The sequence below is a fragment of the Triplophysa rosa genome, linkage group LG22 (genome assembly GCF_024868665.1).
Source record: "Triplophysa rosa linkage group LG22, Trosa_1v2, whole genome shotgun sequence".
NCBI classification, from domain to species: Eukaryota; Metazoa; Chordata; class Actinopteri; order Cypriniformes; family Nemacheilidae; genus Triplophysa; species Triplophysa rosa.
This window is the reverse complement of record NC_079911.1, coordinates 7,415,657-7,431,434: the sequence shown is the minus strand read 5'-3', so window position 1 is coordinate 7,431,434 and position 15,778 is coordinate 7,415,657. Positions and strand designations below refer to the sequence as shown.

The window sequence follows — 15,778 nt, the reverse complement described above, 5'->3', positions numbered from 1 at the left end:
CACACAATACTACAAAAAAGTACAATGACATTTGCTTATATTAAACACAGACCTTACAAAACCAATAATCACAGCACACACTATGCAAAAAAATAAGAAACGAATATATAAAAACCTTTACGTTAAATAAGTCCGAAAACTCAGTATGCAAAAAACAATAGGACACTAACCTATCCCATGATGCCACGGAAGCTGAGCAATGGTCAAATCTCAAAAGTAAATCAAATCAAAATAGTTGAAAACTTTATGACGGATATCAGTTTTTAAATCTCAACGTCTAGGTTGTTGCTAACACGTCATATGTCAAAAGCATACGGGTCACATGACAATAAAACATGGTGGATGCAGTATGTCCGAAATGTATTCATACTACTCCCACTCATACTATATAGAACGTACAGTTTTAACGGTCGATAGGTAGGTACTTCAAATTCAGTACGTACTGTCACAGTATGCGATCTCGGACACAGCTAAAGTGTAATTTCTCTATTGGGAGGTACAACTCATGCCACACTTAATTCCTAGATAAAAAAAAATATTACACACAGACGACATTGCAGACAAAAAAGTTGGTCTGGAACTTAATCAAAGCTCAACATCATGAAAATTCAGCAAAAATCAAGACCTCTAAAATTCTGCCAATGGAAAATTTGACACATTGACATCGCATACACCATTAGTCTGGAACTTACCCAGGTTATACCAAACGTCCATTTCTCCACTCAGCGTGCGCACCTCTATGATGCTTTGGCCCAGGAAGTCATCGGATTCTCTCTTTAAACGCTGCTTCACTCGCGATTTTATGTCGTCATCTTCATCCCAAACACGCACTTTGATGCGGTCGGAGGAGTTGTGGCATTCACTGAAAGATGACATATAATGCTGCAGTTACAGCTGTAACTATGAAGTCACTTCCTGCTTTACACATGATGAAGTTTTTTCTAGGAGTTATGCTTTCAAGAATATAGACTAAAAATAAGTGTTTCATATCCAATGTTGTGTGTTATTGGACCCTTGAGTATCACTGTGATATGTTTAGATTGAGTAATATCACCAACAGGCCAATGAATTTGGTTTAGTAGGGGTTTTAGTGGCATTTGTGGTAAAGATTATAGACTGGAAGTGACATTTAAAGAGTAGTAAAACAGGTTGACAGCACTGAGTGGGCTATTCTCAGCCTGTTCCTTCAGATGACACTGCTACTGAAAATATATAAGACCTGAATCTGCAGTAGTGCCACAGGCTGTAGACAAACAGAATAACACGTCATCAAAGAGATGGTCTCAAATCTGTCAGATCATACTTACAAATGAAACTTCTCCTCCCAGACAGGATTGAGGTTGCCGTAAATAGTCTTGGTCCTCTTCTTGGTTTTACCCACCTGGACCGTCACATAGGGGTCACTGGAACCGGTCTTATCTTTAGCCTGCAGACCCTGAGCACAAACAACTACAACAGAGAGACAGATAAGACGTCAGGTACATCAGAGGTCAAAAAGATAAATAGGAGAAATCACATTTGTTAATTACAAGGGTTCTTCTTTCAATTACGAAAATATGGTCTTTGCTATTTGTGGTATATATGAACTGACTGTACCTCCAAAGTACAAGATGTGATTACACTAGAATATTGTGCGAGTAGTGCATCATTCAGAATTGCATAAAGAAGGCCTTTAAAATGCTGAATTTTGAACTTAAAGGTCCAGTGTATGAAATTTAGCGGGAACTAGTGGTGAGGTTGCGAATTGCAAGCGGCGGCTCACTCCACCCCTTCCTTTCGAAGCATTACGGTGGCTGACACAGAACATAGATGTCGTCAAATTTTCGCTTCTTTGCTGAAGGAGATAACGTATTTACGAAACACGTTCTGTAGAGCAGTTTGTCCGTTTAGGGCTACTGTAGAAACAACATGAAGAATTCCATGCAAGGGGACCCGCAGTGTATGTAGATCGAAATAGCTCATTGTAAGGTAATAAAAACATAACGCTTCATTATGTAAGGTCTTTATACACCTCTGAAGACATAGTTATGTATACTACATTGCATTTCTCCAAAGAAATACACACTGGAGTTTGAATTTTAAATAAGGATAGCAAACAGGATTTAGAATTGGAATTTAGGTAGAATTAAAATGAAAAAAGGAATTAATAGAACTGATATGAATGTTATTTTAAATAATATTTTTATGTTATTTATAATTGTAATACTTTTTCGCCTGAATTGCCCATGACACATACGGTATATATACCGGATGGGATATTTCCAGAAATATTGAACCAAAGGTTTCGACATTTTATGGTGCTCTACGGCTGTATGCATTTCTTTTGATAGAAAACAGTCAAAAGGCCAAATTAATGACATAACTTGCTGGATTAATAAAATAACAATGCACCCGTGATGGTGATCTTGGCCGACCACTTTGAGGTTCCATCCAGCACGCTCTGTTTAATGGTTTTCATCTGCTGAGCATGGATGGCCTTGCTAACCACAAACACATCTCGGATGACTTCAAAGATCTCAGGCTTGTTCCTCTCGCGAATCTTCATGCGATCCTTCATGGCCATGATGATGTTCTGAGTGCGGTCCTCAGCACCATGTTTGGAGCTCTTCTCAGCCGCACCTGAATAAAAGAACATGATGGTTATCAACTGCATCTTGTCAGGGTTCATTTGTTGAACGCTGAGAACAAAAGAAGTAAAGCATCTATAGACGATAATAGCACCAAAAACAATCAGAAACAAAATGATTCTAAATTTAAACCATTTTCCTGTCTTGTTATTTATATTAGCATTTAAAATGTATTTAAAATGTTTCTAATGATTCAACGTCTAATTCTAAGATCAACTTATTTTTTATTTGTCATATTTCTATAGCATCGTTGTAGATACTTTCTTCACATCTTTGATAGCAAACCATGGAAAGGCAGTATTTGTCTAACTTGACTAAAAAGTGGCATAGTTTATCCGACATCCTCTGACTGTTAATTCACTTTTACCTCTCTCGAACTTGAGAGATTTATCCTGTGCTATAACCACAAAAATGCCTTTACATTGAAACGGGGTAAAGAAAAATTGCACAATATGGCAAAGCTCATCAATCCAATCAACATCCTGTCCGATAAAATATATGTGCGTGATAATTATTCTACTGTGAACATCAACTAACAAATCATTTTCTTAACTTCAGCTAATGGACCTGTCAAGCGATGTAACGTCATTGGGAAAAATCAATTTATATAAATCACAACCGATTTTTACTGTTTCAAAATTGGACTTTGAGAACCTCAGACAATACATTTATTGAGAGAACCAGAAACACATGGTTATGTTTCCAAGCTGTAAAAAGGTCAGAACCTTTGACCTCTCACTTGAACTTACGTTGGAGGCAGTCTGCATTTAGCAGCTCTTGGCACTTCTCGTGGCACTTGACCCCACATTCAGTGCAGCGCATGCCCTGCCGGGCGATGCCCCACAGTAGCCCCTCGCACTCGTAACAGTAGGTGGGCGTAGTGGCAGTCCAAACCTCAAAGTTGTGAGGTGTCGTACAAGAAATGGGGTAGATTAAAGCTTGTAGTGTTTTCTTATACACGTGGTTCTTCTGCAGAAGTGAAAGATAGAAACAGAGATAAAATGTTCATTCACAAAAACAACATAGTAAACTCGTCAAAACTATGGAATAACAAAATTGTAACTAAAGAAATGATTTTGTGACAAAACACACAAAACACACTAGACAAAACACACAAAACACACAATTATATATTTGTCTACAAAAACAATTTCAAATATTTCACCATGCAGTTTCAGAAAGAAAGGTTTTAAGGTTAGGGAAAACATTTGAAAATTTTTGACCGGTTGTGTGTATGCATAAAGAAAAATTTGTGTTCATACTAACCAGTTCTTCATCTTTTATGGAGGAACGTGAGGCCATGGCAGATGCAATGCCAGCCTTCCTGGCCTGAACCAGCGACTACAATACAGACAGTAGATGTTAGAACTGTGCAAAACATTACACAAAACCCCACATATCAACCCCGGTGAAACGGATGTCAGACAAGACAAGGAATGTTATTGTGTGTAATAAATATCTATAGCCAACAGCACAAATACCCAGAAGTCAATAGGGGTGGTAACTATAAGAGCCCCGGAAATCAAAAGGGAAACTGGATGGAGGGGGTTAAAGAAAATGGAAACTATGACTAGTAACCCTAGGCAGGATTAGAAGTAACCACTAGTAAACCAGCCCTTTGAAAGTGATGACCCAAACGTGTCAATATACAGTATGTAGGAAGAAAAGTAATCCAACTTATAAAATAAACTAGTTTCTTTTTTGCTTGTATATCAAATAAGGTTCTAATGGTTTGCAAATACATTAAAAGACATTAAGTATACATTACTTGCATTGTATGATAAAGACACCATAAAATGGTTTGACAAATGCATTATGTATGTATTAAAGAATTAATTATTTAAATAACATAAACATGCAGTTGGTTATCATGACATTTAATTCATGTGAATGTTTTAACGAATAATTCATAATTTACCTTGAAGACTGCAGGTGACAATTCATTCATATTTTTGTGTATTTGCATACCATTAGACCAATACTGATCATATGGATACAGTATCATCAAAACTTGATATATACAAACAAAAAGCGGGTTCAGTCACGTGGGTTATTCTGAAAACTTACCATAGCCTGACCATGCAGAGTGAATGCGTTCAGGACAGTTGAAGAAGTTAAATTTTATGTTTTTCATGGGGGAAAAAGAGGGGTGAGAGAGATTTTACAATGACTTCCAATAGTTTAAGTGGTGCTCTGTTGTTTCTTTAGTTCAACATCATATATCTGGAGTGTTTCGCAACTAGAAATAATCCAATATTTTTTATAAGGAATTGAGCAAGTACAAGTTTAGATTTGGACTGTTGTTATTCCTGTTGGGAAACAACATTATGTAAAGTGGACTATCATTTTCCACAGGTAGCTTGTCTTCAAGATGAGGCCACACAGAAAGCTTTCATGAGTACTTACCACATCGCTAACCAAAGGGATGGCTTTCTTCTTTCGCAGATCTGGCATACTGTCGATTCCGAATATTCCACTCCCATTTCTGTAAAAATCAGCACCTTGTACAGGACTAGTTTCCATGCTTAATAATTAATACATTAACAGCCAACACATTCATAACATGTCACTAAACTCTCATGAATAATTCCATTTCATAGCAGAAATAAATATTTTAGTCAGTCACTCACTTTATATTGATAAAAGAGCTTTGCAAGAAACTTACCCAGCTTTAACCCAAGCATGCCTGGAATTATCTCCATTCTCTTTTCCCTATGGCATCAAAACAGTTTAGAATGATCACGGTGTACAGAGATAGTTGAAAACTATGATCAACTAAAAAAAAGTACAACTTAAAGCCTAAATGACAAGACACAGGATTGGTTGAGTTTCACCACAAGGCTCGCAATAGCCAACCACAACAAGACGACCAAAAACAAAGGTTTGTATTGAGAATGGCATCATCACTGAAAAACTTGACCCACAGACTGATGTGCAATTCATGGAATCAGAGCAAGACATGAATAAAAAAATCAAACACACACTCTTCAATGCAGTTGTGTGTTTTCCATACAATGTTAACATTCAATAAATAGGAACAACTAGAAAGCTAAAGTTCCCCAAGCACTTAAAAGCAACAATGTAACAAAACCAAGGCACTTCAAGCAAAGATGGTACATCACGTGAAAACAGCAAATGATATACAGAAGCATCAAAGGCAGATCTCTTTTGTGTGTGATGGAAGTTTATACGTTTATCAAATGTTACAATGAAGAATGTGCATTCAAATAAACGTAGGATAAAAATAAAATTCATGAAAAAATGACTGGCAATTGATCAAAACATAATCAGGACCTGATCATGTTCCCTGCTTCCCTCTGTAAAACAAAGCACAAAATAGAAGAAAGAAAAGTAAAACTATGTTTAGCAAAGGCCGACTTGGTCTAGCTTACTAGAGACTGGACCCAAATGTAAAGATAGATTGTAGGGTTCAGAACTGTTATAAAATATACCTTGTTTAAAATCCTCTTCAGAGAATGTGCTCTTTGAGGCATTGGCAATCCTGGATAGCCTGTGTCTATGTCTTTTCTCTTTGAGAACACGTTCAATATTGGCAAGGCACTTCTGGTAGTGAGGATCTACGAGAGCTGGTTCAAGGCTATGCTCCGCCTGCTTTGCACTAACATCTGTCGCCGATAGTTCTGAATGAATTCCCTCAGGGTATATTTCAGTGTTGTCTGGAATGAAAGCCGCTTTGTCTGAATCAACATTGACTGAAGTTAAATGTACATGCTTTGGGCTGAATACTGGAATACACTTCAGATTGGAAGGTGTCTGGTCTGTTAGCAGTTCATCTGCCGTATCTAAGTGGTCCACTGAACAGCACTCCGTTGGGGTATGTGAAGGAGAGACAGTGCTAGGAGTGGATACAAGAGGATCAAAGGATTGAAAACTACGCCGCTGGTTCTGTAATTCCAGCTCCTCCTTTCCATTGAATGAAATTTCGGGGCTCTTGGGTGACCCACTTAGGTCTAAAGTTCCCATGTCAGATTCCTTAAAAATACATCCTTCAAGTTCATTTGCATTGCATGCACTTGAAACTACAGATTTGGTGTCCTCATTTGGACTCTGGGGTTCAGGGGTATCAAGATTCATCAGGGCTCCTCTTAAAGCGGATTGGAAGGTAAGCATAGCTTTATTGATCTTCACAACATCATAGTCTACATTAGGTGGCTGGGACTCTTCAGTGTCAGTATTCTCAGAGTAATCTGGATCGTAGTGATCTACAGAACCACTTGGGAAGACTCCCTCTGGCCACTCTATATCCAAATGGTCTTTACAAATGCAACGCTCACAAGAGGAGTCTAGATTTTGGCAAGCGTCATCACAATCTGTCATTCCAACAGTTGAACAACTGAGGCTTCGGGATGGTCCGCTGCATGATTCGTCAGCGTATGCATCCATGGTGTGGTACCCCGAACTTCGTGAGTACATGCAATTCGACGTGCAGTCACGTCCAATATCACTCAGGGTCTGTTTTTTGGGGAGCCTCCAGTCAGCAACACTAGATGAACTGGATGGCGGGTCATCATGGTTTCCAAACAGTAGGGAAAGGTGTTCAGAGCTGCTGCGTGACGAATGACCCGGGGTGCTGCTGGTCTCGCCACCATTGTACCTGTACCAGGTCTCCAGATGAGCATCATTTTCAAGTTCATCTGTGCTGTTTTGGCAGGAGCAGTAATCTTCCTCACTCCATCCAGTGTCTCCACTCCATTCACCCTCTCCACTCACGCTCAGCTGCATTTCAGAACTTCTCCAACCACAACTTTGTTGGTCAGCCTCTCTAGAATGATAACTGCCTTTGAGATCTCGACAATTAGAACTATGACCAGAGGAAAGTGAGCTAGTGCTTGTAAACTCCTGCATGTATACACGTTCCCAGTGACTATAGCAGGACTTCTCAACTCTGGAAGATTTGTCAGAGCTCTCGGGATGTAATTTGGATCTTCTAGGCACATTGCGATAGTGAGTTTGTGCATCCCATACTGACATATTAGATCTGGGTAATGGAGGCCTACTTTCATCTTTATCTAATTTGTTATGCTTTATTGGACTATTATTTCTACTTTGAGGTACAGCAACAGGAGTCTGCCTACCAGGGCTCCTTTGATGAGCCACAAGTCTTCGAGGTGATGGGTTTCCAACAGCACCTACAGAGTACATCTCCTCAATTTCCATCAACACAGCATCTACACAACAGGACACCTCATCCACCGAGCCGCTTACAGATGTCAGGTATTGTCTCAAGTCTGAAATCTCCTCCTGGATTTTATTAATCCCCTGAAGTTCTTTCAAGATGTGCTCCACTATGGTGCTCGAGCCTCCTCCTCTTGCATCTTCTTCCTTTTTCTGACTTTGATGTTGTTTATTATCCATGGCACCCCTTCCGTCTACATAGTCAGTGCCACTATGCTGGTCAGTCGCTGCTTTCATTGCCTCGATGCATGGGATCATGACATTTCCCTCACTGTTAAGCTCCACCTGTCCCATAAAGGTTTTAGCATGACTTTTAAAACTACGTTGGGTTGAGAAACTACACTCATGACTGGAGGGATCTCTTTTTATACCACATGTGAACATGTCATCTTCTATCTCAACAGGAGACTGCTCAGAGTCAAAGGTAGGGTACTCCCCTGAACCCTGAAGGAACTTCTGAATCTTCTTACGTAGGCCTCGACTGACCTTGGGACTCGGGGCTCGCTTCTTGCCAAGGTCTCTTGTCTTAGACATTTTTGGGTGAATTTCACAAGAGCTATTTGTTTCATCCTGCTCATTGGATCGGCTCCTTGAAAACATCCCTTAAAATGTGGGGGGGGTGCTTCAGGTGCTGACCAGAACCCTGAAGCTCTGATGTATGAAATTACTGAGCTGGTGCATTTCACCTTTGATACACAAGATGTTTCAGTGTTAGATCAACAGAATCTTAGAAGCATCTACTGTTTGAGAATAATGACATAAATAGATGAATACAATTTAAAGTCGAATTCAGGTTGCAAAAATCTATGCTGGGTAAACGTTGACAAGCATAACCCATGTCTAAGGTTACTTAACATATGTATTTGTACAGTATGTTTATGCTCCTTCAAAACAAGTGATCTCGCTATTAAAACTGTAACTGCATATCCCATAGAATACAAATGCAGAAATGTCTGTTTCATAATGTACTATAAGAGAATGTGATAATAAGTAGCAATGCTACATGCAAAGACATCCAAAACAGCAAATGTGTTAATACGCCTAAATGTCTGACATGTAGTGTAGAAGTACCACAGAGGGTAAAATAATAATAATGGAATTACAATAGAAATGCTTTGGGATCAGGGTTTAAATTGTACAGCTGATCTTAGCCTGCCCATTAACCTATCAGTCATTAAGACATATATTGTGAATAATTAAAAGAGTATTGTAATGGTCCGGTAGCACAACACATTATTTCTCAGCCTGTCAGCTGACAGCCCAGCTGTATTCACTATGCATCATGATTGTTAAGCAGAACCTGCTGGGTCTAATAGCAGCTTCACCCTGTTTCCTGTCTGTCAAGCCTTGTCTGTGCAAAATAGCCTGTTCATTTTCTTCCTTTCATTTATTTAGGATGCACTCTTTGCCATCATTTACAATTTCCTCAGATAATATATTATGATTGTCATTGGCACTAGGTACAGTAATCACAAATACTCACACATAAATACAATTTGATTTATTATTTAAGATTTCAGTACTGTATATGTAGCAATGTAGTACTTCTCGTATAACAAAACATGACTTGGTTTTTGCCACAGATGCATTGCGACCATGGAAGTTAAACTGTAAATTTGACATTAGATATCCTTTCAAACTGGTGTCCCTGCATAATATTTACTGTTTTTTTACAACGTAATGTTCTGATTTCATTCATATGCAGAAATACAGATTTTTAACAAGAAAATACAAATTAACGGGCCACATATCTTAAGCAACACATGCTTTCTTGTAACATACTACCAATAAGTAAATGAATAAATAAGGCAGTAATTGAAATTCAGAGCCTGTTCTTTTTGTTATTCTCCAAAAGCACTTAATGGCCAGCATGATCTTTACTGTGACTCCAACAATGAGCGTTTAGGTTGGCAGCTTTCAAGGGCACAATGCTGGCTGGCTGGCTGCCATGCGTCTGCAACAGACTAAAACGGATGTCGGGGCAGGCACACTTTATGATAGATTTTTAACTTAACATCTAGAGCTGACCCAAGAAATGACTATTTTAAAATGGAGCACTTTAAGTAACATTTGAATCACTTTAAGTTAGTGCTACTGTTTTATCTAATCACGATGGCTACGATGTAACTTCACACACACGCTCAGACTTAATTTAACATTAAATCATAATAAACACTCTGGAATATCTAAATGTGATTTAGAAAATGCAATCAGGTGTGTTTACATGATAAGAGTAGAGCGAAAAAGTAATAATCGTATGCAAGGTCAGCCTTGCAGACCAATGAGGATACTGACATGTGATTAGAAACACCTGCTTATGCTAACTGGAAATACATTACAGAGATAGCAGAAGTTATCATAACACAGTTTTTCATATTCTTGCTCAACCGAGACACTGCCTCTGAATTTGTAATGAAACCGCACTACTCTGCAAAGTCGAACCTAGGTTTTGGGTCAGGTTTGTATTTTGTGGAGGTCTTTAAGCTAAACTATGGCTCCTTGCCGTCCACATTTACTTTGCTTGAATGTTATTGTATGTACAGCATAATAAATAATAGGAAATATACAGTACAGTTCAAAGGAGGTTGAGCTACCCAATGAAGCATCAATGAGCTTGTTTACATGTTAAAAAAAAAAAGTAACTTCACTTTTACTAAATGTTATACAATAGAGAAAAGACCCAGCTACACAACTTTAAAGTTGAAGTTGAGATAAAATCCAAATTTACCATTATATGTATGGGATTCCTTTTGTGCCAATAAAAATGAACGCAAACTTTTAAAAAACGAACAAAAATATACAATGAGAAAGAAAAAAAACACTTTGATAATGAAAACAATAAACTCAATTGCAAGAATGTGACATGATTTTCAAATAAACTGCTATTTTTCTTAACAATTTTCTAAGTTTCGTTTTTGCAAATAATAGTTTTGAATTCGCTGCTAGATTTTTCATTTGCGCTTTCCGAGTTTTCGTTTACGCTTCTCAAATTTTCGTTCGCCTTTCTGGCACAAATCTCACGTGTGGTCGGGATTTATGGCCACTTTACTCTCATTGGTTAGTGAGATTTGGATTGACAGCTCCCTGACCAGGAAGTCGATACAGAAGACAGTGCAGCGGATTAAAGAGCAATCTGCTTGCGGATTTCTGTATTGTATTGTTTTAGTGTTTGTACTTTAATTACTTTCTTATTTTGTTAGTATATTAGCAGGGTTGCCAACTTTCACTCACTTAAAAGTAGGACACGTTTCCAGGCTCTATCACGTCATAACAACAAGCCAACGTTGAGTAAAGACAGGATAGTATTTAGAGGTTTAGAGGCTGTCAAGACAGCAGTCTATAATTATAATTTCAATGATATCAGGAAAACGAGATGCCTAGTGAGTTTTGAGGAGATATACAATAAAGTGTTATGCTTCCAGTTCATATTTATAATTTATAATCGTGGTGGCATTTTATGTATTGTTTCTATCTTTAAATGTTTGTTTATAGTTTAAGAAGTCTCTTTAACCTGTTTTATGTAGGTGTGTAAATACATAATGAAATTGTTGTTTGCAAGAGGCAGACTAAATGAATAAAACATTATAAAGGCCTCTAATTGTGTCACCTTATGAATTTGTTTTGTTGTAGCGGTTAAAAAACATAAATGTCATTTGAATGTATTGGTAGTGTTTTATGAGGTGTAATATCTGTGAATGTAAAGAAAGGAGTATAACATTGTACAGTCACCATGAGTTTAAAAAGAAAGATACATTACTTGACTTATAAGTGGACATAATTCTTTAAAAGGAGACTGTTTGCAAGAGCGACATCGTCATCCTCCTCCTCAGCTGGACACAAGTCATGTAACCGAGATAATAAAATCGCTAAAAGTTTTAATCTCTGTACAGTAACTATGCAGCAATGTTTTCATTTAGCACGTTAATTTCTCCCAATAATCTGTAACGTGTCTTTATTGGATGTTATAATGAAAGTTGTTAGTTCCTTTTTAAGAAAATAATCTTAATAGTACATAAAATAATACCTGACAAAAAATATAAAGCACACAATGAACGCACTTAGTAAAGACAGAATTGCTACTGTACAGGAATAAAACTTTTAGTGATTTTCTTTATTATCTGAATTACATTCATTTACCTGAGGATGAGGAGGACGCTTGGATCCACACCACGCATGACTTACCTACTTCAAATACCAATTACTAATATACTAACTAAATAAGAAAGTAGTTTTAAGTACAAACAATAAAGATAACAGCATAAAGATCGTTCTCTAAGACTCGTTGCACTGTACTGTCTTCAGTATCGACTTCCTTGTCAGGGAGCTATCAATCAAAAACTCACTACCCAATCAGCGTAAAGCGGCCATAAATCCCGCCTACACGTGAGATTTGTGCCAGAAAGGTGAACGAAAAATTGAGAAGTGTTTTTTTTCTTTCTCATTGTATATTTTGTTCGTTTTTTAAAAGTTTGCGTTCATTTTTATTGACACAAAAGGAATCCCATATACAGTATATGTACATTATTTATTCAAGTTCTTGATCTAATTCTAAATGATTAATTTAGTTAATACACTGTGATAATCTAACAATAATCATAATAATCTAAAAATACACAAGTAAATCCTCCCAATTACTCCAAATTCACTTTTCGCCGAAAGTAAACCAACAATCTTTCAGCGGTTTTAACCAGTACACCACACCACCTAGGAACAATGACACAACATACATAATACACAAAACAACTATTTCCATTGTTTTTTCCTTTGAAATTAGATTTTCTTGAATGATTCTAAATCAGGTACCAAAAGTAACAATGCTTCTACTTTCTAAAACTCCTGGAGATTGATATATGATCACTTTTGGTATTTTGAAGAACATGAACAAACTGAGAACTCTCATGACCAGGCTAAAGAAATCAATTCAATACAACAATTACTTTTTAATCTTTAGCTTTACAACACTATACACATTATGATATTTAACAATTATTGTTTAGGTAAATAATACAAAAAATGTATAGATGATATTTTACCAAAGAACCAATAAAATGCAAAAATAGTTTAATGGTCTTAAATACAAGTTTTATTTCCTTTATTAAAATATATTTTAAAAAATAGTGAAATGTCACCATTTTTTTTGGCAATTTTGTAGCACACCTCTTCCTTCTATTATTGTGCAAAAAGCGCTCCAAAAACACAACTTACCTCACAGAAAAAGACAAACTGTTCAAAAACTAGATTTCACTTTGACCATTCCAAAACATCCAAAATATACTTCCAGCTTTCAAATTTGTAACTACACCATCTCTCCGGTTTTGCAAGAAATTACCCATCCGACCACTTTTCCGATCCAACAAATCTTCAACAAAGAGGCAGATCTCTCCACATAGTGACATTCATGCAGCTGAGTGGCTACAGTCTTAGGCTTGTGTGACAATGTCAAAGAGGAGTATCTCTCCCTTAAACAACCCCTCTCCTCTCTCTCTCTCTCTCTCTCTCTCTCTCTCTCTCGCTCTCTCTCGCTCTCTCTCTCTTCTGGAGATGTATTCAAGCACACAGTTAATCTGGAATTGTCAGAATGCCAGTGCTCTCTCTCCACTATTCCTGTGGTCTCTTATCGGCATTCTCTTGCTGTTCACCAATCCCATCAAACAGTACCATGTTACTGTGTATGCATACACCAGGGGGAAAACCAGAGTCAGAAATACTGTGCGGTCATGAATCAATTTCCATAATATTACAAAACCACTCAATTTACTGAAAAATACATCCAGATGTCTTCCATCACATGCTGCAATTTATAAAACTGAATGACATGCAACACCACATCTAATGTACAGTTTTGTCTTCCACTGTATTTATCTAGCAAGCTTTAATATCAGTGTCCAGTTCCTGTCAAGCATCAATCATTATAATGGAGCCTCAATCAGGAGTGCCGTTTGTGAGATCACTTAATTAGCTTTAGTGCTGTTACAGTAATGGAATATATTACTCCACCTGCTCACATTCATATAGATGTCTTCAACAAGTACAATAGTGGCCAAAAGTGATGAACAGAGGGCATTTTTGTATAAAATTATAATTTTAAAATCCCATAGTGAGTTTAGTAAAAAATGGAAAAAACACTAATTGTTTTAAGGTTCTTACTAGTAGTGCTGGAAATGACAGAGGGGACTTAACATAGTAGATATTTTTAAAACAAAAATGCAGAAAATCCTTTATTTATGTTTGAAATTTGTATAGCATTTGAAGGCTACTACATATTACATTTGAAGGTGGAACTCCGCCTCCCTTAAAATTCACTCACTGAACTCCGCCCACCGCGATTCCCTCCATTTACAGCCTGGCTTACTATGCAAATTATTTGGCAAAAAGCAAACTACAGCATATCATAGAATATGTTTTTTAACCTTCAATACATCTTTAATAATATATTTATATAAAAAGCAAAGATGTCAAGATATCTTCAGGATGTTAGCCACTAATGCACATGAATGAAATATTATTTATAAAATCTCGAGAACCCATGCTTTACGTGAAGTATTCTAAGGCACGCACTGTATACATTGCGACATTTTGTAACATTAATTTATTTCTAGTGGCTTATAAACTCCATTTTCTAAAGCCATAAAAGGAAACAAAGGTGGACAGCACAGCTAATTACTAGCTGTCAAGGAGAGAGAGAGAGAGAGCGAGAGAGAAAGAGAGAGAGCGAGAGAGAGAGAGAGAGAGAGAGAGAGAAACTATTCATTTCTTTAGCTCACTGTGTTGAGACTTCATCAGTGATATCAAACAGCCTTAAGTGAAAGAGCAATTCAGTAGTTCTGCTTTCGAATCACTCTTGCAATACTTTGTTTGTCATAGACGGAATGATCTTTGCAGTCTTTTGACTTATTTTATAACCGACATAAAACTATATTCACTACGTCATCCATGAACATGATTTGTGAGTCCCATCAGGTTGATTTCTATAAGCAGTGGAGGTAAAGACTACAACTCCCATTATCCCAAGCTCATTCACAGCATCATTAGGCTATGCCATTGTTATTGTTTTGCAACCTCTAGCGTAAAAAAAATAATCACATACTGTGCCTTTAACCATCCGTTTTAGCAAACCAACCACAAATCAATTTTTGTTCAAAAGGTTTTAATGTGGGCATTTATTTTTAGATAAATTACCCTTTAAAAAAGGTCAAACTCAACCAATCCCAAACAGATGTTAATGAATGAGCTGAGTGGAGTGCTATAATGCATACTTACCCCATTTATATTAGTAGATTAAATTAATGTCATACATTTATAACAGACTGGTAAGATGCTGGTAAATGATAAGTGATAAATGATAGGTTTAAAGGATAAAACATGTGGGTAGTCTTGAAGTCGAATTATGAAACAGGATAAACCAGAGAAGGGAGAGATATAGGAGATGGAGAGCATGAGCTCCTAATGTACCTCCTTAAGCTGAACTCTCACTTTGTTGATCGCTTTCAGCCAGCGCACTCTGGATGGAGAGAACAGTAGCGCTGACCCGTCAGCTCTGAGGGTGGAAAGAAGAAACATCTTCAATGAATATACACCAAATGTACACGGAAGTCACTCATAAGCAACCACAATACACATATTGTATACCTTTTAAGAGATTTGTCAGGGGATTTGTCCAACTGGAAAACCACTTCCTTTTTGGTGCTGCTTATTCCCTTTCCGTTATCGTGAGCGGACTTCAATCCTTCACCCTCTCCCCAGGAAGTATGTCCGTTGGTAGGGTGATGTCCATTTCTTGATGGCCGACAGCCAGTGCTGTGGAAGGAATGGTAGGACTCCTCTACTTCTGAACCGACAGCACTTTCCTGTCCAGTCTCGCTGAGCTGAGAACTAGCCTGGCTGAGGTTCCCTGAAGAGCCGAAACGACTGGAGTCCACAGGGCTAGTGTTTCAAAATAAAATGACAAAGAGGTA

General features: G+C 37.5%; 1 protein-coding gene across 2 annotated transcripts in view; it reads right to left on the bottom strand.

Annotated features, from left to right (window-relative positions):
* The window catches only part of unc13bb (unc-13 homolog Bb (C. elegans)), a 75,480-nt gene that overhangs the window by 26,186 nt on the left and 33,516 nt on the right, over positions 1–15,778 (bottom strand). For both annotated transcript variants that reach the window (XM_057321364.1, XM_057321365.1), the window contains 9 exons: positions 15,453–15,746; positions 15,276–15,360; positions 5,293–5,339; positions 5,034–5,112; positions 3,894–3,968; positions 3,377–3,596; positions 2,392–2,619; positions 1,308–1,449; positions 693–862 (listed from right to left, as the gene is read on the bottom strand). In XM_057321364.1, the coding sequence (XP_057177347.1) occupies positions 693–862; positions 1,308–1,449; positions 2,392–2,619; positions 3,377–3,596; positions 3,894–3,968; positions 5,034–5,112; positions 5,293–5,339; positions 15,276–15,360; positions 15,453–15,746 (1,340 nt within the window). The remainder of the gene's footprint in view (positions 1–692; positions 863–1,307; positions 1,450–2,391; positions 2,620–3,376; positions 3,597–3,893; positions 3,969–5,033; positions 5,113–5,292; positions 5,340–15,275; positions 15,361–15,452; positions 15,747–15,778) is intronic.